The sequence below is a fragment of the Herpailurus yagouaroundi genome, unplaced genomic scaffold (genome assembly GCF_014898765.1).
Source record: "Herpailurus yagouaroundi ecotype Mexico unplaced genomic scaffold, PumYag 100, whole genome shotgun sequence".
NCBI classification, from domain to species: domain Eukaryota; kingdom Metazoa; phylum Chordata; class Mammalia; order Carnivora; family Felidae; genus Herpailurus; species Herpailurus yagouaroundi.
Window position 1 is genome coordinate 89,064,072 of NW_024412391.1, and position 21,437 is coordinate 89,085,508.

At 48.9% G+C, this 21,437-nt stretch overlaps 1 protein-coding gene across 6 annotated transcripts in view; it reads right to left on the reverse strand.

The window, feature by feature from the left end:
• GLI3 (GLI family zinc finger 3) overlaps positions 1 to 21,437 on the reverse strand; it is a 267,337-nt gene that overhangs the window by 136,244 nt on the left and 109,656 nt on the right. Inside the window, exon 1 of one of the 6 annotated variants that reach the window (XM_040473024.1) lies at positions 3,241 to 3,408. The exons of the other annotated variants lie outside the window; for them this stretch is intronic. Coding sequence (XP_040328958.1) covers positions 3,241 to 3,364 — 124 coding nt within the window. The 5' untranslated portion in view covers positions 3,365 to 3,408. Of the gene's footprint in view, positions 1 to 3,240; positions 3,409 to 21,437 lie in introns of those variants that run through there. 6 annotated transcript variants of the gene reach the window in all.

Genomic DNA, 21,437 nt, shown 5'->3' on the forward strand with positions numbered 1-21,437 from the left:
CTTCCTTTGGGGCTGCTAAATAAATTTCAGATTATCTCTGGTTTGTTGTCTCTAGGAGTACCTGCTCTCACAGTGATGCCCTTGGATGTCTAAACTGTACTGCAGGCAAGAGGCACCTCGCACCCCAAACTTCTGGTACAACTCCTCATCATGCCTATAGAAAACAGAGGCCACTCGCTTCCCTCGTCTTCTCCATGTTTCCTACTGTCCGGACAAGTGAAACTGCCCAAAAACGTCCACCAGGAATTCGAATTGCCACCATTCTGCATTAGGACTGAGGTAATGGTAGATAAATGGGGGTGTCAACAAACCTTCTAGTCTATTCAGCTGGGCACTGTCTGGGACCCTTGATTTAAAAATTTTTTTAAGTTTATCTTGAGAGAGACAGAGACGGCACAAGACAGGGAGGGGCAGACAGGGAGGGAGAGAGAGAAAATCCCAAGCAGGTTCCGCACTGTCAGCACAGAGCCCGACACAGGGCTCGAACTCATGAAACTGTGAGATCATGATCTGGGCCGAAACCAACAGTCGGATGCTTAACCCACGGAGCCACTCAAGCACCCCAGGGACACCTCTTTCCAGAGAGGCCAATGGTTGTAAGACTACTTTCACTGAGCAGTGGCTTTGAGATTGCTGCCTGCATCTCTCTCCCTGAGGCCCAAGCTCGCCTGGTCACTTCTCCAACTGCTGCCAAGGCTGCCTATGGCCCACCGGCCTGCATCCTACCTCAAACCTCTGCATTGATCCTGGAGAGATGCACTGCCTCAGGAGGTGATCTAACTGGCCGGTTCTTCCCAGGGCCCTCCATCAGGATGCGGCAGCTGTCCCCTTGTCTAAAAAGGCCCAGGCTGTCAATGTGATCTCCCCCTGGGTCCTCTCTTCCCTCTCTCCAAAGTAACCCTGGCTTCTAGACCAATTGCATGGGACCCAGCCTTTACAAACTACACTTAGTAGGTGTCTAAATTCAATGATGTCCATTTCTTCTTCCCCTCTGAGGGCAGAGAACATGATCTACTTCTGGAGTCACTATCAACACCTGGTATACCTGCGTACCCCAAAACCCCAGGGACTATGGCCTCAATACATAGACATGCATCACCCCTGGTAATGGTGGACACACCCTTCCAAAGATGACTGTATCCTACACTTTTCTCAGTGAGTTTCCACTTGCCAGAGAAGAGTCTAGACACATTTCCAGACAGCAAGGCTGCTTCTCACCCTTTGCTGTTTGTAAGTATTAATAAAGACCCCAAGAACGATAATTTGAGAATCTCGATGTGTTTAAAACAAACCATGGGTTTATTTAAAAAAAAAATTTTTTTTTTTCCATGAACCGTGAGATCATGACCCGGGCTGAAGTCAAGTGCTTAACTGACTGAGCCACCCAAAGCCCCCAAAGCATGGGTTTAAAAACTGATTCCACGAAATAGACCAAGTTGATGGTAACCTACTGGTCATCTTGGAGCTAATGTGTAGTTGCACAAAATTTATCACCCATCCCGTAGGAGATTTTAGAAAAGCCATGCTTCCCACTCAGTTTCCCCTTGTCCAAAATCAGAAGGCCAAACATTTAGCACACTGAATAATGAATGCATGTGGCAGCCTTTATAGGGCAGTACCTACAAGGTACACCCTCCCCACAATACATGGCTGCTCTCCCTCTGTCCACACAGCTAAAAATGCTTCCCACTTTAAACCATATTTTATAGATTTACATAGAAACAAATGACAATAATGACTATAATCATATTTTTTTTTTACCCACATAAAAAAGCCAGTAAGACCCAGCCCTATTTGCTCCACAATGTTGTCCAAGGGCCAAGTGACACAGGGGAAGGTGGTTCATAACTCCTAAAATACTCACATTTAAGGCATTAGTGTTGATCCTAAGTGCTTCTTCTTCAATACCAACATCCAAATAAACATGGAGAGTCAACACCTTTACACAGATACTTTCAACTTCAGACCTCATCTGATTGTTCAGCCCAAGTTTCCCCCTACACTCAAGCCTTCACTGGTCACAAGCCACATGAAGGGTTCTCCATGCCTTTCTCAGTGAGCTCTGTAGCAAAGACCCAACTCTGTCCCCTGAATTCCAGATTAGCCACACAAGGTTGTCAGCTCAACCATTAGGGGAGAGAAAAGAAAAGAAAAATAAAGAAAAAAAAACAACAACCACAGAACATTCAAATAGCTATCATTCACTGAGTACTTACTGTGTGCTAAGGATTACCCTAAACACTTTTCACATAGTTTTAAAGTCTTTTTTAAGTTTATTTATTTTGAGGGGCGGTGGGGGGGAAAGGGGAAGAGAAGGAACAGGGGAGGGGCAGAGACAGAGGGAGAGAGAGAGAGAGAGAGAGAGAGAGAGAGAGAATCCCAAGCAGGTTCCCCACTGTCGGCGCAGAGCCCAATGCAGGGCTTGAACTCACAAACCCTGAGATCATGACCTACGTCGAAAACAAGAGTGAAACGCCTAACCCACTGAGCCACCCACGTGCCCCACTTTTCACACAGTTGCAAAATTGCATTACACAACTACTCGGTGAAGTAGGTGTTTGCGCTGTGAATTTCACAAATGAGAGAACAGGGGTGAGAGAAGACAGGAGGTTAAGGGCATTCAGGTAGGAACTGGCAAAAGCTTGGCCTCGGAACCCTTCCTTGAGCTACAAGCGTGAGCCAGGCCCCCACTCAGGGGGCCCACGCTTGCTTTAATGTTCTGCCACTGCCATTTTGAAATTCTTAACAATTTTTGAGCAAGGGCCCACCATTTTTCTTTTGGCAGTAGGCCCCACAAATCACCTAGCTCACCTTGAGTACAGCAATAATTCCCCTCACAGGTATCCTGCCGCTTCAGCAGCTCAAAGGCCTCCTCATCCATCCACGCAGTTATCCCTAGGAGCCCACTTCCACCCAGGCCTGAGGCGGGAATGGCGCGGGCCTTCCTCCTGGGGGGCCCTTATTTCGGCCACACAACCTCTGGTCCGGTCGCCCCAGCGCCTCAGACGCTTCTCCCAGACCTCAGGGACCCAGCTCAGCAGGCTGCAGGTCCACAACATGTCTGGCCCTGGAGGATGCAGGCTGTCCCCACTGAGACCCTCTCTGGCTAGCCAGCCTCCCCTACTGCTAACATTGTCGCCCCACCATCCGCCAGCCATCCTGAGGGCTAATTGGCTGGTTTTAATCAAGACTGAAAGAAGCAGAAGTCCCTCTCCACATAAATAAATCACAATTACTAACTGCAAGACTTGAACGGCTTTCTCCTCCCCTGTGGCCTCGGCAGAGGAATTCCCAGGCCCGCCAGGGCAAGCACAAAGCCCCAGCCCGGCCCCGCAATATCCGCTCGCTGGGCTCCGTTTATCATTTCAACAGTTCCTTAACGACTCTTCCCGGAGGGGAGCGAGGCCAGACTGTTTTCCTTCCCTTCACAAAGCAGATATGCATGGCTTATTTGAATGTCTCCAACGTTTACTTTAGTCCCGGTTAAATACCTTCCACGGCAGAGTCAAACAAACAGTTCACTTCATTAGAAAGGCAAACAATTTAGCGAGAGAATACCAGCACTTGAGGGGGACCGAGCTGGGCCGGGAAACCCTCCGCCCAGGAAACGGGGGGCCTGGCGCTCAAGCCCGGGCAGCAGCGCGTGGAACTCACTTCAAAAGCCCTTTCACAAATACTTCACACATTCACTGGTAATTAACAGATAACCCCAAAGAGATTATCTGCCCCGAGGCTGAGGGCCCTAGAGGATTATCCACAGGGCTGCTCGGGAGAAGGCAGAGCGGGGGAGGGCACACCCTTTTTCTAGAAGTTCAAGTCAATAAAATCATCTGGGAAAACACCAAAGTGAGCAGCTACCCCAGGTTTAAAACAATGAAGTAACATCCCATTGAAACAATATTCATTTTACCAACAGCTGCAGGGCTGTGCCTGGGAAAGACACGCGTTCCCGGGCAACAAGTGGGTGCACGGACAGACAGAAAGTTCGGGACAGTGACCAGGACAGGAGTGTGTTCCAAGATCCCAGCTCTGGGCCCTCCCAGTACACACCTGGGGCACACTGTAAGGCCTGCGGGAAGGATCATGAGCAGATTAGAGCCACTGCTTCTCTGGCAGCTGTGAGGGACCCCACAGCGGAGAGGGTCAGTGGCCCCTTGAAACCTGAAGCCACCTGTGGGACAGCAGGCGCGCCCCCACTGCTCCAGCCAGATGCCTCAGCCTGGCCTCAGAACCCCTTTGCAGATGGAGACAGAGCCCCACGCCCGTCACCAGCTTCCCCCACGCCAGTGTACCTCAGGGCCTCACGTCACACCCTCCCACCCACCCAGAGCAAGAGCACAGGAAGTCATTTGGGGCGCATATTTAAAAAACAGAAGGACTCCGCTCTCTTTCTTCTTCAAGAACACACATATATACCCCCGGCCCCCACGCCACGACCGCCCCACACGTATACACATATCACAACAGAAAACTGTAACATCAAACGAAAATGGTCTGGACGGTGCAGGCATCATCTTATTACACTTGAATCTGGGGTTTCGCCCATGTTGTGGTTGTGCTGGACAGGGTCAGATTAAGCAATTCTGGTACTCATGGCTTTTAAGAAGTTGGTAAACCTCAAATGCCAACTGCAATAAATCATACAAGTCTCTATTAAAACTATAAATCACTCATGAAATTTAATACTGTCATGAAGAGTAATTAAGCGCTAATGTAATAAATCTACAAGAGAAAAAAGAAACACAATAACACAGAATCTTAAGAGTAAGGGATTGCTCATGGATTAGAGCTTTGCGACAAATCTCTGTGCCCCCTAAAAAAAGCCTGCGTGTTTTCCTATCCAAAGCCAGAGGTCCTCAATGGAGTTAAAAAAAAAAAAGAAAAAGAAAAAGAAAAAGAAAGAAAGAAAAAAAATCATGGAAGGGCCACATTCTTGAATAAACTCAGGACCAAGAGCCAAACATAATGCCCTTCTTTTCTACAGGAAAACACCTCCAAAACTTTACTTCCATCTCATCCTATTGAGGAAAACGGAAAGGAATGAAGAAGTAAAGCGGAAAACAAGAACAGACAGCCCAAGAGGCATCTGGGTTTGAAAGGAAGTTTTAGGAGCAAGTCACAATAGTTTTTCACGATGTTCCCATTTCACGTATACACCCTTCACATAACTGCTTTGTGGCCGAGGCACAATTTTTTTCTCACTTCTTCAACTACTCTGAATCCCCAAATTTTAGATAGGATAATGAGAACCAGGAAGTGTTCTGGACTGCTTCGGTCACACACCGCCTCAGGACTCCAGAACCGGCTGGTAGAAGGCAAACCAGTAAAAATCGATTCCCGGCACCGCTGTTTCCCAGGGGCTGTGTGGGCCCTGTGGACAGGAAGAGCCTGACAGGCCTTCCGCCCAAGAGGAGCACAGGGTCCCACGTGTCACAAGGATCCCAGCTCAAAGTCCTGGAGAAAAGATGGCACTTAGGTGAGCAGTGGGTAGCAGGGTGGAGAGGAAGGAAAAGGGTCAGAGAAGCCTTTTCTCCTTCAAGAAAAGCCTTGTTACAGAGGTGAGTGGGTCGGGGCCCCTGGGTAGCTCAGTCAGTTAAGCATCAACTCTTGGTTTCGGCTCAGTCAGGATTTCGTAGGTTTCGAGTCCCACATTGGGCTCTGCACTGGCAATGTGGAACCTGCTTGGGATTCTCTCTCCCTCTCTCTGCCCCCCCCCCCACCTTGTGTTCTTTCTCTCTCTCTCTCTCTCTCTCTCTCTTTCAAAAATAAATAAAAAGTAAAAAAAAAAAAAAAAAAGGTGAGTGGGAGCCTGGGGAGGGGACCTGCAGAACAGGGGACACAGAGCAGCAGGCTGAGCTTGGGGACCTATAAGGATCTTGGGGGTTGTTTCACAGCAGGGCCTTCCAACTTCAGTGTGGCTCCAAACATGTGGTTGTTTTCTTAAAATGCCAGTTACTGACTGGGCCCACCCTCAGAGCTGCAGATTCAGTAGGGGGGCGGGGGGCAGGGCGGGCTTGCAGTTCTAACAAGTTCCCAGGTGGTGCTGATGCTGCTGGTCAGGGGACCCACTTTGAGAACCACTGCCCCAGAGCCGCATGGAAGAAAATGAGACCATGCCTGTGTCCCTGGAGAGACGGAACTGACCGACGGGCACTTGGGAAGTACTGGCTAGGTGGTAAGGGAGACTGGGTTGCAGCGGGATGAATTCGGTGAGGAGTAAGAGATTGACAGGCTCATTGGGGGTGGGGATGAGTGGGCAGAGGATGGATAGATAAGAAGGATGACGGAGCACAGGCGTGAGGGACAAGGGTGGACGGATGGCAGATTCCTAAGGTCTCTCTTCCATGGCACTGGGGGTGAGGGGGGGCCAAGAGGAAAGGCAGGTAGGGGCCCCAAAGAGAGGCAGGTGGAGAACGGTTCCATCTGGGACGGGTGGGGTTTGAGGAAACCAAGGCATCCAGGCTCCAGCTAGATGCCTGGATTGAGGTGGGTCCACGTCTGGAATTCCAGAGCCAAGTCCAGCCTGGAGACCGGAGGTGCACCCACGGGGCAGCCGATACCATCAGAGGGAGTGAAACTGGCCAGGAGAGGGTATAGAAGGACAGGAGGACACCTGGGGGAAGGCCAATCGTTAGAGACGAACAGAGGAGGACAAAGCAGGGCTGTGTGAGGAGGAAATATCAGAGACCCAGGAAAACCAGCAGTGAGTGGTTTGGAAGAGCCCAAGGGAGGAAGCAGATTCAAGCAAAATGCACAGAGGCCAGGCTGCCTGGGGCGCAGGGGGGTTGTGCACCACACCATAGAAGTGAGGGAGGTTGAGAGAGCAGAAGAGATAGAGACGCCCTCCCACACCCTCAGAAACGTGGCCCCTGAGAGAGAAGAGAGGGTAAGAGACCAGACAGTGGCTAAAGGACATCCAGGGAAGAGCTGCCTGTGGGTGTTTTCACTTTGTTTACAGATGGGAGGCACCTGACTGAGTGCTAAGTGGAGGGGATGGCACCGGTCACCAGGCCAGAACAGGAAGCAGGTTAGCCCCATTCATTCCCCAGAAAGGGAGGGAAGGGGCTGACTTTGAGCTGTTGGGTCAAGGACCTGATCTGTTCCCATCCCTGGCTCACTTGAGAAATGTCAGACCCGGCAGCATGGCTGAGTCAGAGGTGCCTCTTTTAAAATTGAGGCCATATGGGGTGCCTGGGTGGCTCAGTCAGTTAAGCGATCTTTCAGCTCAGGTCATGATCTCACGGTTGGTGAGTTCGAGCCCCGTACCAGGGGTTTGGAATTCTTTCTCTGCCCCTCCCACGCTCACTCTCTCAAAATAAGTAAAATAAACTTAAAAATAAAATGAAATTGAGTACATAGTTTGTTTGTTTGTTTTTAAGGTAGGGACTAGGCCCTTGCTTTCAGGAGTTTTGGCTTGAAGGATGCCTTCAGAATAGTGACGCTCCTTGCTTCCTTCCCACTGGCAAAAGGAATTGCTGAAATCAGCCAGGAGCCTGTGCTCCTGGGTCCCTCTGGACCCCTGACCCACAACTGTACCTCCTTTCCCCCCTGAGATGCTCTCAGCCTGCAGAGAAAGGAGGCAGGGATTTGAGGAGCCAGATCAGAGCCAGGGAGAGCAAACAGAATGAAACAGAAATCTACAGTAGAAATCCACCGTCAAACCAGATTCTAGCCAAGCACCAGGTGCCCCCCAGAGACAGCTGTCTAAAAGCCGGACGTGAGCCCAGAGACAGGGGACTGCACCCGGGAGTGGGGCAGAGAGAGGCAGGTGGGGGCGCTGGGTGCTGGCTGCAGGGGCCAGAGGCCCAGTGGGTTTTACCAAGGGGCAGCAGCAGGGGCTTCTCTGAGCCCAGCAGAAGGGACGTTTAATAAAAGCTGTGGTCAATTTCATCCCTTTCATGGCCCTGAGTTCGGTCTTTTTATTTACGGTCCCGGACACGCTGTGGGAGATCAGAGGAGCTGGGAAAGGAGCGGGAAGACACAGAGGCAGAAAGAGTTAATAGGCAACAGCTTTTAGAGGGTAAAGCGTTTCGGAAACAGAGAATTCACTGGCACTCCCTGCTGCGTTTATTGCTTTCGCTCAACAGCTGGAGAAAATGTTTGATCAAAATATTTGTATTATTGTGTTTAAGTGAAATGACATATGACAGCTCATTATCCCAAACTCCGAATTCCCACAGCATCTGTCACAGCCACCCTACTAGAGACAGTCACTCGCCCCAGAAGATGGAGAGGCGTGGGGGGAGGGGGGGAAGATGTGAGGCATCAGCAGGCATCACTGGGATGCCCAGTCCCACAGGCCCCAGACTCCCAGTAAAGGGGCTGGTCACTGCTGGAGGGACAGACCAGCCCCTCCCGGGGCATCAACAGCCCTCGTTCCTCTCCTCGGCCAGGCGCTTGGGGATAACACCCCAGGCTTCAGTGGCCGAGGACATGGTCAGCCAGGATCTCCCCTCTCAGACATTATTTGGCAAGATTATTTGGCATGCTCCATTTATTAATCTGAATTCTAACAAAATGTCTCTCCCAGGCCTTCTGCCTCCAGGGAGATTTGAAATTCGAAGAAAATATAACTTTTTAAAAATCATCATGCATGGGGCGCCTGGGTGGCGCAGTCGGTTAAGCGTCCGACTTCAGCCAGGTCACGATCTCGCGGTCCGGGAGTTCGAGCCCCGCGTCAGGCTCTGGGCTGATGGCTCAGAGCCTGGAGCCTGTTTCCGATTCTGTGTCTCCCTCTCTCTCTGCCCCTCCCCCGTTCATGCTCTGTCTCTCTCTATCCCAAAAATAAATAAACGTTGAAAAAAAAATTAAAAAAAAAAAAAAAGAAAAAAAAAAGAAAAATCATCATGCCATTTTCTGCACCCTGAAGTGAATAATTATGTGATGGCACAGAACTCGTCTTTGTAAGCCTAACTCCCTTTTCCATGACAACCTCTGAGTAAAGAAAGGGTCCCAGTGCTGCTCCTGCCATGTTCTCCCAGGATACCCTGCGGAACCCGATGGAACACAGATGTCTGATATGCTCTACGCCAGACACTCAAGGGAAGCAAGTTCATCTGTCGAGCACTTACTGCATGCCCAGCCCATTTCTGAGAATTTGATTGACCTTGTTCAATTCCCACAACAATCCCAGGAAACACGTGGTATTATTTTCTCTTCCCAGATCAGGAGATTCGTGCTCAGAGAGGCTAAGCACAGGCCCACGGTCTCGGTGCCCATGTGGACGAGAAAGCGCAAGAGTGAGGCTCTGAACCCAGAAGGTCGGGCTCTAAGGCACCTCTGTTTCCCACTGCCTCCTGGTGCCACCCACAGAGAAGTGACAAAACTGCTGGATGCCTTTCCAAACGCTGGGCTGGAATGCACACAAATATGCCTGCATCTGCCTTCTTCAGCACTCATTTAACCAATCCAAATGCTTGGACAGAAAAGTGCATGTACCCTCATCTCTGTGCCCCTGTGCAATATACTGCAGAGACGTCCATCCTAATGGCTTTAAGTTTTAGCTCCACTGCAGCAACTTACCAGTGAAGACCTCTGGAGCCCTCCCTCTTGAGACTTCTGAGCCCCAATTTCCTCACCTACAGAATCAGGAAGGTGAACCATTTCTGCTTCGTGGCATACCAATGCCACGTGTGGCAGAGAGCCCTGAGGACGTCCCCTGGGATCAGCCATTTCTCTGAACATCCATTTTCTCGGGAATAAAACCTGCCGCACCCACCCACAGGCCATTTCAGGGATCCTAAGCAAAATGAGATAATGTATATAAAAGTGTTCTATGACCTGAAAGTGCTATGTCCGTTTCCATCCTGCCATTTGGAACTATTGTAATGCCTCGTCTGTAACGGTGCTTTTGACTCAAAAATTAACATGTCCCTAATGCCGTCATGGGCCCAACTGCTCAGCTATCCCAAGAGAAAGCAACATTAGCACCGTGCCCAAGACGAGGATGGTGCAGGACTCTCTCCATCCTGCCTGGCTCCAGAAATGGATGAACCACAATTGTCATAGCCAATTCCTACTCAGTCTTGTTACACATTTTGAGGCTGGGACACTTAAGCTTGGGTGAACACAAGGTGCATACTCCTGAACTCTAATGGTGGGACACTTATGAAAATAATGCACTCCCTCCTGGGACTGGAGCCACCACCCCACCTGGAGAGGATGGTTATGTCCGGGGCACCGGTGGCAGAGGCTGAGAAAGCTTTGCCCCAGAAGACCAGCCTTCACCAGCTTCCAAATGGCCCACATTGGGAATCCCCGGGACATGCCATTTTCAGAAAAACCAGTTGCTGTGTCAACAGTAACTTCGTGTTTCATACGGTGAATGCCAAAAATTAGGGGTAGGAGGTACAAATGCAAACTAAGATTTCACTCTCATCACAACACTAACCTTGAATGATTACTTCCTCTGAATTCAATGGCAACCAGTAATCCACTCGCCAATAAATGACTCAATAAATAAATCCACCAACCAATGAATGACTCAATCAGTACATAAAACAGGGCACAATGAATAGTTTTTTAAGTTAATTGTAACAATGATTTTTAGTAGGTTTCTTTCCCTCCATAACATCAAATTTTTCTACAAATAAACATACAGTATTTGAAAAGTTAAAACAGAAAAACCACTTTCAAAACAGAGCCCGATATTCTAGGAGCTTCTGTGGAAAGCATGCTCATGCCAGGATACCTTCTCTGCATGGGCACGATTCCCCACCTTCGTGCTAATCCACTTTTTTCTTTGTAACCGGCATCAACATGTCTTTGTAATGAAGAACTCCTCATTCGATTACGGGTTAAAGTCTGTGTCATTCTCACACGCTATTCCACTGAGCCTAAACACAGGCAGCTTTCTCAAAGCAAGTGGGTAGTTAACACGCCAAGTCAATCAAAACCCACTGGACACCACCCCGCAAGTGTTTTCTTAGGAAGCTAAAAGCCAGGCTTTCCGGAGCTGTCCAGTACAGCCAGAGCACCTGAGAAGACCCTTGGTGGCTGTAACTATCCAGCAGCGTGTGTCCAGCCTCTATGCTGCAGAATTATTAGAAGGTAATAAGTCACCTGTTGTCATGGGTTTAATTGTGTCCCCTGAAGAGATACGTCAAAGCTCTCACCCGTGGAATATGTGAATGGGATCTTATACAGAAACGCAACTATTTATAAAAGTAATCAGGTCACTAGGGAGGGCCCTAAACCAGCAGGACTAGTGTCCTTCAAAGATGAGGGCGCAGACAGGTCGAGGGCCACGGGAAGGCAGGAGGAGACACGGGAGTAATGCGGCCATTGCCAAGAAACAACTGGGGTACTGGGAGCTGAAGATGAGACAAGGAAGGCGAGGTTTCCGAGGAACTGGGGACCCTGATTTGGGCTCCGAGCCTCCAGGACTGTAAGAGAGTAAACATCTGTGTTTTAAGCCACCCTGTGTGTGGTACTTTGTCATGGCAGTCTTTGGAAATGCTGTGGTTTTGAAGAGAAGTCCGCATTCTGTTCTCTTCCTGGGCAGAAGCAATGATGAATATTGACGAGAAACAAGATAAAAAATTCTCAGAAAATCTGAGGAGAGCAAAGCACATACAGTAGGCTTCTGTCATCGTTTTGGCTGTGGAGCATCCATTTCTTCTTCCCAAAGAACTCTGATTTCCTTTGGGGAAGGACTCCTCTATGGTAGGTGGGCTTTCTAGGAGCCTCACCCTCAGGACGGCGAGGGCTCCGGGCCCTGACAGCTGAGGTCTCTTCTGGGAACCTGAGACTTGGGTGAAGGGAGGGGGGAAGGAGAAGTGGCCACAGTTCATCGCCCACAAGAGACTATCCCTCCTCAGGGCCCAGCTGACCATTCCTGGCCACTAACGCCACCTGCTTCACTAGATTTTTGGACCGTTTTTGGCTTCTGACGTCATCCCAGAAACTCCTGTTGGTGCAAGAATTGGGATCAGTTTTTGGTGCCAGTAATCAAACAACCCTGGCTGAGGTGAGAAGAAAACCACCCAGCCCAACCGCTGAGAGAGGCTTGGGCGAATCACTTCAGGGACTCCTCAGGAAAGTCAGGAGACTACTCTTTATCTGGCTGAAGGCAGGCCCTGGGTCAGGTAACCCCAAATTCTCATCCAATGCCTATGATTAGGTTGTCTACGATTCTAAATGTTTCTGCTGAGGAGGTGAGTTAGGGAAGGGTGGGACATGGGCCTGTGAACTGCAAGTATAGGCCAGTCCTGCTCTGGCTTGCCCAAGTCAAGCAGGGCCTTCCCAAAGCCTAGTCCTAAAAACTCCCTAGTTACAGGTACACGGAGTGCCGTCTCCGTGACCGACCACACCGGTGCCGCGATGCTTAACTGAGGCATAGCACAGCACACACCAAATTCCAAACCAAAAGGCTTCAAAAGCTCCATCCTGCAGATTAGACCCTGCATTAATTATACGCTGCAGCAAAAACCAGATCTCTTCACGCTCAACCAGCCTAAACCAGCAAACACCTACTGTCTCACGACTTCGGTGGGTAAGGAACGTGGGGGTGGCTGAGCTGGGAGGCTCAGGCTCAGGCGCGCTCATGAGGCCGTGGTCAAGCCGTCCACCTGGGCCACGGTCACCCCGGGTCCTGACTGGGGATGAGGTGCTTCCTCGTTCACTTGTGGAGCTGCCAGCAGGCCAGGTTCCTGCGTCTGTCCAGATCTTTCCACAGGCTGCCTGAGTGACCTCAGGACAGGCAGGGCGGCTGTGTCCCCCAGAGAGAGCGAGCCAAGAAAGTGCAGGAGAGCCACCCTGGAAGAAAGCCATCATCCTTGAGTGACCTAATGTCAGAAATGACCTCCCCTCACTCCCGCCTGCTCCATTTGCTAGAACAGTCATTAAGTCCATCCCCCTACTTGAGGAGGAGGGATTAGCCCCACTTCTTGAAGCAGGACAATCAAAACTCTGTGGACATATCCGTACAACCACATGGTGCCATAAATAGCTGAATTTCTTATCTAATCTCCAGTAGATTCAGTGAAATAATTCAAAGATCAAATGTATCCTATTAAAAAGGAAGCAGGGCTAGGGGCCAAACATTGTGGCTTTGATCCAAGTTCCGACAGTCGCTCCGTGTGACCCAAGATAATTGGCAAACCTCTCTGTGACTCTTTTCTCAGCTGTTACGCTCCGGCCAAGCACTGTGCTAAGTGCTCTACCCATACTATCTCGTTGGATCCTTTTATCATTGCAGTGAAGTGGATATTTGAACCTTCATTTTGCAGCTGCAGACACTGAGTCACAAAGAGGTCAGAGAACTTACCCAAGGTTACACAAGAGCCAGGCTGGACCCCTAAATCTGCCTCTTCGGAGAGAAAATGACACATGAAAAGGTCCAGAAAAGAGCAAAAAGTAGAAATAAAAGCATACCATTTTTGAAAAGGCGTTACCATTAGCCATAAAAGACAGCAAAACTGATAAAAGAAGAGATAATAATCGTGATGACTATGGGTTTGCTCTAGGATGGTGTGCTAGGCGAGCGGTCAATTAAACTGTTAGCATTTATTGTATTCCTTCTTGTTCACTGTAACTCCCTGTGAGGACCCCATATGCCATGCGCACAAGAATGCTTATTACTTCCACTGGAGGAAGACAAAAGCATCATGCAGTAAAATGCTGCCTGACAGGCTACTAGTTAAGATTCTTTTGGGGCATCTGGGTGGCTCAGTCAGAGGAGCACCCGACTTTGACTCGGGTCATGATCTCATGGTTTCATGAGTTTCAGCCCAGGATCGGGCTCTGTGCTGACAGCTCAGAGACTGGAGCCTGCTTCAGATTCTGTCTCCTGCTCCTCTGCCCCTCCCTCTGTCAAAACTAAATAAACATTAAAAGAATTAAAAAAATTCTATCACACTCGCCAAAATCTTGAACTTAACTTCTTTGTCTGTCAATATTAAATCCAGATCAAAGGCCATTAGGAAAGGCAATTACGTAGCACATAAAACTTACCCTGAGATATTCAGTACTCAACATCCTATAATACCCAGCCAAGATGCCCCCTGCTTTACAAAGCCTGTCCTGACTTCCCACTCTTAGGCACCAGTTCTAGAAGAAGTTCCCACTTCCTCTTATTACAATGGGAAAAAAGACAGCAGGAAAAGGATGTCTTACTAACTTTTGAATCCATAAACCCAATGGAATCTAGCACAAAGGCCTTTCCAAATATTTACAGAGTTAGCAAACCATCCCGAGATTAACACGTGTAGTGGGTACGACATTATGAAGCCATCATTTAATAAACACACATTTCTGAGGTTCAAATTCCTGGCTTCCGAATGTTTAAAGATGGATGGATCAAGGAACCATATAAAGCTACAAGATAACGCCAGCACTATGGACCCAAAATCCATGTGCTGGAACACTCACTCCAAGTGGAGGCCCCAAGGTAGAGCTTTTGGGAGGTCATGAAGTCAAGAAGGTGGAGCCCTCATGAATGGGATTAACACCCAGAGAGCTAGCTAGCCTTTCTTTCTACCGTGTGAGGACTCAGAGAGAAGATGACCATCTAGGAAACAGGAAGCCAACCTTCCCAGACGCCCAACCTACCAGCGCTCTGATCTTGGACTTCCCACACTTCAGAACTTGGAAAAATAAAAACCCGTTGTTTAGAAGTCACACAGCCCACAGTCACTTGTTGCAGCAGCTTAAGGGACTAAGACAGCCAGGAACATTACCAACTATGATGTGGATTTACTTAAAGAAACAGACCACGAAATTCTGCTTTCATTTTACAGGTAAGAAAACAGAGGTCTGGACAGGATACATAACTTGCCCCAGGTCTTTCAGAGCCAGGCGTGAAACTATGTGTCCTTAACTCCTGGTCTGGACGTGTGTCTGTCAGGTAGGGACCCTGAATTCAGGTGGGCAGCCTGAATTTTCCTGTCAGCACACCGATAACCAGGCTCTAAACGCTTATTTCCTTTTTCTGCTTAGTATTTTATATCTACATACAGAACTGGATTGGAACGTTAACCCCCCTCCCTCTATTTTTCAGAAAGCATCTTGGTTCTGAGAAGCATAAATTCAGCTTCAAATTTGTATAAAAATTACAGGAAGGCGAAACTCTGTGGGAAAAAAGAATTATTGGCAAAGAGAAAGAGAAGTGGGAAACACAAAAGAAAGGTGTTGGAGAGGGAAAAGGCAGGGCGGTGGGGAAGGAGAAGGAAAAGAAAAAGATTAAGGAGGAGATCCTATGTACTTCAGTAAATGGGAGATGATAGAAAATCTTTTCAGGCAAACGTGTGTCTGAAATAAAACGCAGCATTCCCTAGTTCCTCTTCAGCAAGCAAACAGCGGAATCTGCGGGGCTGGAATCCTTCCATGGAGGTCTGGGCCGGCACGGTGATGGAGCCGGCTCTCAATTCACATCTGCCGAATGGAAATGAATTTCCCTCAAGCCGGCAGGAAGCTCTCTGCCTCACGGGGTATGTGAGCGCCTCCCAGGCCGGCCTCACTCCCAGGAGGGCGATTTTAATGCGCAAGGTGTGAGGTGACACCCAAGATGCTTCAGCCTGAGCGGCCCAGACCCTCCCACCAGGAAATCAAATTTCTCAGGACATCCCTCAACTTGGAGCCCTTCTTCCAGTCCCTAACGGTTTCTCTTATCCTTTCTGTGTTTGGTTTTCTGCCACAAGGGCCAAACTGTTGAACAGCCCAGCGGGGCTGGGTGGGAGCCTGTGTGTCTCTGGCCCCCACCCCGTGGCGGTTCTGATGTGTTCTGCAACGGAGCAGGTGCACCTCACTGCCCAGCAAGCACCTCCTTGGTCTGGCCCGCAGGCTCCACACTGCTAACTGTAAATACTTGACATGCACACCCTCTCTGGGAGAGAAAAGCCCAGAGGTTGAGTGCCAGGCTGACCCTCAGTGCTGGGAGGGATGCCTCTAAGGCGTGGGGACTTCCCCACCCAACCCTTTAATCTGCTCTGGCAAACGGTACCATGCTGCATGCTGTCGACGGTCTCCCAGGGTCCCTTGAGCTGCTAGCCCTGTAGCCACAGCAGCAAAGCCAATAGGATCCCCAGTGACCAGCAGGTGTCAGGGTTAGAGCGTTGGGGGAGGGGGACTGGGGATGAAGGACCTCCTATCACTTCGGGTTTTATGGCCACATGAGCAAGGATGGGCCCTGGCCAAGGTGGCTTCCTGCCTCCAGAAAGGTGGGCTTTGTACTTACTCTGCTGCTGGAGGCTCATTCTCTTAGATTCCTTTGCGGCAGCGGCCTCGGAATACTGGCTGGAAATCTAAAAGTATGCTGGGTGGAGAGAACGTGAATGCGAAGACAGGCTAGAAGGTGGCAAGCATTCACGCAGCCGACGTTGTTTTCAAAAGAATATCTTCTGCTCAATAATGTGTTTTTCTGACCTCATGGTGTGAAAGTAGCCTTTTTCTTTGGAACTGATGGCAACAGCAGATGATGTTTTTGTTATTGTTTTATGTGTGTTCCGGCATCCCAAGCCACCCCAGCCCTCGTGTCCTTATTTGGACAAGTAAGTCCTTGGCATCCCCGCGCTGGTCTCTCCCACAGTATTGTGTTTTTTAAACTTCGGTGCTCAAAATCGGGGGACTCCCGACGTGTGGTAATTAAGGAACAGTGAAGAGTCTTGAAGACGGAACGGAGATGCAAAAGCATTGGGATGGCTGAAAAGCAAGGGCGGCGAGTCATGTGTGAACGTGCACATGAGCACAGCGTGTATGAAGTTCAGGAGACGGAGTGTGTTTGGCATGAGAAATAGGTCACGGTACAACAGTCACAGGGCTAAAGCAGCAGGCGAAGCCAAGCCTGAGCTCCTCACTTGTTGCAGCCTGAGAAAGGCACAGGGGCTGGGGGACGGGGACAGGGAGCTGGCAGAGGAGAACAGTGGAGGCCAGGTGGCTCTCTTCCAGGGTTTTTGTGAATGGGTGGGTGTGGAGTGCTCATTTCCTGAGCATTCCAGAGGAGGGAGGAGCAGTCACCACTGAGGGGGGAGGCAGGCTGAAGGAATCAGTCCCTGGGGACAGCTGACATCTCTGGACGTTTGTTCAAAGAACCGCTGTCCAGGATTAGCGACCCGAGGGGGGGTTGGTTTCCATTTTGTTTGTTGCTGTTGTTACTTTATGAAATAACCAAGCTTGCCTGGGGGACGTTGGATTCTTTGCTGTTCCTCCCCATCACAGGCACACTGACAAGTTGGGTTGGGCCAAGTCTGAGAACCCGAGGTTTTATGTGCCTGGCATCCAGAAATCATCGACTGCTTTTTGACCAAAGCCATTGCTCAGCAGGGTTGGTGGTCAGTGGAAGAGTCAAGGGAACTCCTGGACTCAGGGTAATGCACAGGGCGGTGTTACCACAACGCCCAACAACCAGAAGGAAAGTGAAAAATGCAGCCGGTTCTTCTTGGAAGAACTTGAATGCTTGGTGAGTTGGCAAAAATATCTGGATACTTAAGGTAACTTCTCACTATCGGTGGCCATGTTCAGCACTGTGCTTAGTTCAGCCCACCAATAAAATTAAAGGTGTGTCTAGGCTTAACTTTGCTAATCCTGATGAGCCAAGAATGAAATGTGTGTTATATCTCCCTCCAGAGTCTTGACTAGCTGAGTGGACCTTATCTGCACAAAGATTAGAAAACTATGCCTCCTGAGGGGAGACCCAGCTCTTCTGGCACTCAGCTTGATGAGAAGGGTGGATCTTCTTGCAAATTAGAAAGAGGGACCTTTCCTCTGGGTAGACACACAGGTACAAAAAGCTCAGCTTTCTTTGCTGGATCCTTTGTGCAGTGAACAACCTGTACAACTGTACTCAGAGGCGCTGCCTCCCTCCATAGTGTCCAAACATAACTCACTGAGAAGTATAACCATTTCAAAGCAAGAGGCTAGGATATGGTCCAAAATAAGACTTCTTCGAGTTCAACTGCAAAAAGAATCTACAGTCCCTGCTCCATGAAATGAAGAAAAGAAAAATAAAAAGAAAGAAGGAAAAGAAAGAAGAGAAACTGCCCCAAAGTAACTGTCCTTGTATAAATAAAACCATGGGATTTCAGAGCTGGAAGTCACTTTGAGTTATCTAATTATCTACCTACTGCAATCCAGCCTTGCAAGAATCCCTCACACTGTGCCCACCACCCAACCCCAGTGTCTGAGACCTCTGTGCCTAAAGAAGCCATTCACACAACTCTATGTATGATCCAGAAATCACCTACATTGGGGGGCCTGGGTGGCTCAGCCAGTTGAGTGTCCGATTTCAGTTCAGTTCATGATCTCACAGTTCGTGAGTTTGAGCCATGCATTGGGCTCACTGCTGTCAGCGCAGAACCTGCTTCAGATCCTCTGTCCCCCTCTCTCTCTGCCTCTCCCCCGCTTACGCTCTCTTTCAAAAATGAATAAACATTTATTAAAAAACAAAAAAACAAAAAGAAACCACCTATATTAAGCACAACTGTTTTTTCCTAGTGGTGACTCTTTAGGTATTGAAGACATCTAACCATGGATCCCCAAATCTTTTCTTTGCAAGCTACATAAAAGCACCTTGTTTGAACCCCAGCCCTGTGCCCACACTATAGCAACTGACAGTGTGCAGAGGCATATCTGTGGTTTGTCCCAGGAACTGCAGAGCAGCTGAGAGCCAGGTGAGGAACAACCTTGCTTCCAGGGACAGGCAATCCCGTGTTCTACGAAAAAGAATTTCTGGAAGTTGGGAACCTCGGAAATTTAAGAAGCCCACGAACCCGCTGGGCTGTGATAAGACAGAGCTCACGTTCTGGCTGATACACTCTAGAAAGTCACGAGAGGGGCTGGAGACCGTAATAACAGCACGATGTGTTGCACCAGAAGCCCAAAAATTAAAAACTAAGGGGACGACAGACGAACCAAGGGGGCGCTGGCGTTCCTCCATTGAGCTTTCTGAGCTGACAAGGAAAGAACCAACAGAACACAGCAGGGTGGAAACAGGCTTCACCCCAAGAAACCTGTTTCCTGGCGCTGAAGCTAACACTCCTGGACAAGAAGCTTCAGAACAATCAAGAACCAGCAAGTAAGGTGAAGAGATGCCCCCTGATGAAGGTGCACGCCCCGTGTCCTGGAACTAGACGGGCTACCGGTGGCAAGGAGCTGCAGAGCCAGCAGTCACTGTGAACAGCTTTTCCACCCAAAAACAAAAGATTTAACTTCACCGTCAGATGCAAGAACACTGACCAAGAAAACAGTGAATTAGGAATACCTACTATAGGATCCTGGCTATTCCTATTTGAAATAGTTTATTACAAGAAACCAAGTATTCCTTTCCTAAGACTGGGATTAAATGTGAGGCATATGCACATCTTCCCTATGCACGACCTTTATTGGAACAGCAAGATCATGTCTGATGCCTAAAGGCAGCTGCAGAGACTGCCAAGGAAATACAAAGCGCCAAACAAGAATCTTGCAAAAAAACGTATGCAACAAAAAGAGGACCCGATCTCCGCCTTACTTCTTTCTTCAAATGTTTCCAAAGTTTACCGGAAGTTTCTCCATCTGAGTAAATACATTTTGTTTTATAATACAATTTGACAGCAAAAAAAAAAAAAAAAAAAAAAAAAAAAATTCCTCTTACAACCAACTTTTTTGTAAACCCTGCCCGGGATACCGGAATGAAGGTGCCCCACCAATCGGGGCGCCTGGGTGGCTCAGTCGGTTAAGTGTCCAACTTCGGCTCAGGTCATGATCCCGTGGTTTGTGGGTTTGAGCCCTGCATCTGGCTCTGTGCTGACAGCTTGGAGCCTGGAGCCTGCTTCAGATTCTGTCTCCCTCTCCCTCTCTGCCCCTTCCCACTCATGCTCTGTCTCTTTCTGTCTCTCAGAAATAAATAAATGTTAAAAAAAATTTTTTTTTAAATAAATAAATTTTTTAAAAAGGTGCCCCACCATTCAGTCATTTATTCATTCATTCACACTTCAACAAATAGGGAATCCCTACTGTGTGTCAGGCACTGGGCTGGGCACTTACGACCTGGCCTCAGCAGCACAGACGTGGCCTTTGTTCTCATGCAGGATAATGGGAAACATGTTATTTCATCAAAAAAACAATTACATAATTAAAAACTGCTAAGTCCAGGGAAGGCAAAGCCCAAAGTGTGAAGAGAAGACCAGGTAATTTAGAATAAAGTCATGTCAAAAATGCTTACCCTTATGGTATCTACAAAACATCTGAAATGGATCATCAGTTTTATGACTACTAGTGTTGCCAATTACCTTAAGATGTTAAAACTATAATGAAAAAATATTTTTATTTAAAGTAAGTCATTTACCAACTTTAAGTGATGGAGAGAAGGAAGGGGGTTTGCAATGAAATAACTAATAGCACAGATAGGTTTTGCTTCTTTTAGCGGATGTGTTCCTATAGAGAGATGTCCGTTTATCTGCTGAATTTTTTTTGTTTGTTTTTTTTTTTTTGTTTACTTATATTTAAGAGAGAGAGACAGAATGCGAGTAGGGAAGGGGCAGACAGAGAAGGAGACACAGAATCTGAAGCAGGCTCCAGGCTCTGAGCTGTCAGCACAGAGCCTGACACGGGGCTTGAACTCATGAACTATGAGGTCATGACCTGAGCCGATGTCAGATGCTTAACCTGACTAAGCCACGCAGGCTCCCCTCGCAGGGTATTTACTAGAGGACAGCAGGACTCCTGGGGCATCTTCCTGACAAATCAGATCCAGTTCTGGCTGGTGGCAAAGCAAGCCTGGCGTGGCGTGGGAAGCAGAGTCCAGAACAACGAAAGGGAGTAATAAAGATTACTGAAGACTTACCACACACTCGGCAGAAATAAATAACGGATGGGTAACAACTTGAGTGGTCTATCTGCCAGTCTCCAAAGCACGCTTTGCAGGAAAGGCACCGAGGGGGATAACACTGGACTGAGGCCCAAACAAGGGCAGGGTGTCCACACGAGGGTCCGGGATCAGAGGGCGTCCCAATGTGGATGACTGCAGATCTAAGGCAAGCCGAACGGCCCGATTAAGGCAGAGCATTCTCACGGGTGCCCGGGGGCAGGCAGTCAAAAGTCAGATCAAGGGGTCTGGGTGATGCTGTCAATGGGAGCCACAGCCATCAAGGAGGAGGGTAACACGCTCCTGGGGCATTTAGAGAAGATTAATGAGGCTGTGACGGGGGGGAAAGACTGAGGTGAGAAAGCCTAAAGGCCACTATAACAGTACAAGCGTGACTAGTCCAAGTGTCAGGGGGCAGAATGGAAGTGATAACTTCATGACACGTGATCGTTTTCCAAGGGAGAAATGGGAGGGAGGGAGGCCTCGGGAAGGTAGAAGATGTCTGGAACGGTCAGTGTCAGGCGCAAGAAAAGTAGTACCAGAGCGCCTGTGAGTATCCATGCGGTGATGTACCATTTCTACTGGGCCATTTGGCTCTGCTGTCGGTTCACGCTCTGTGGTCCAGGAAAGAGCACAGAAAGCAGGTAGCAAGGGTTTC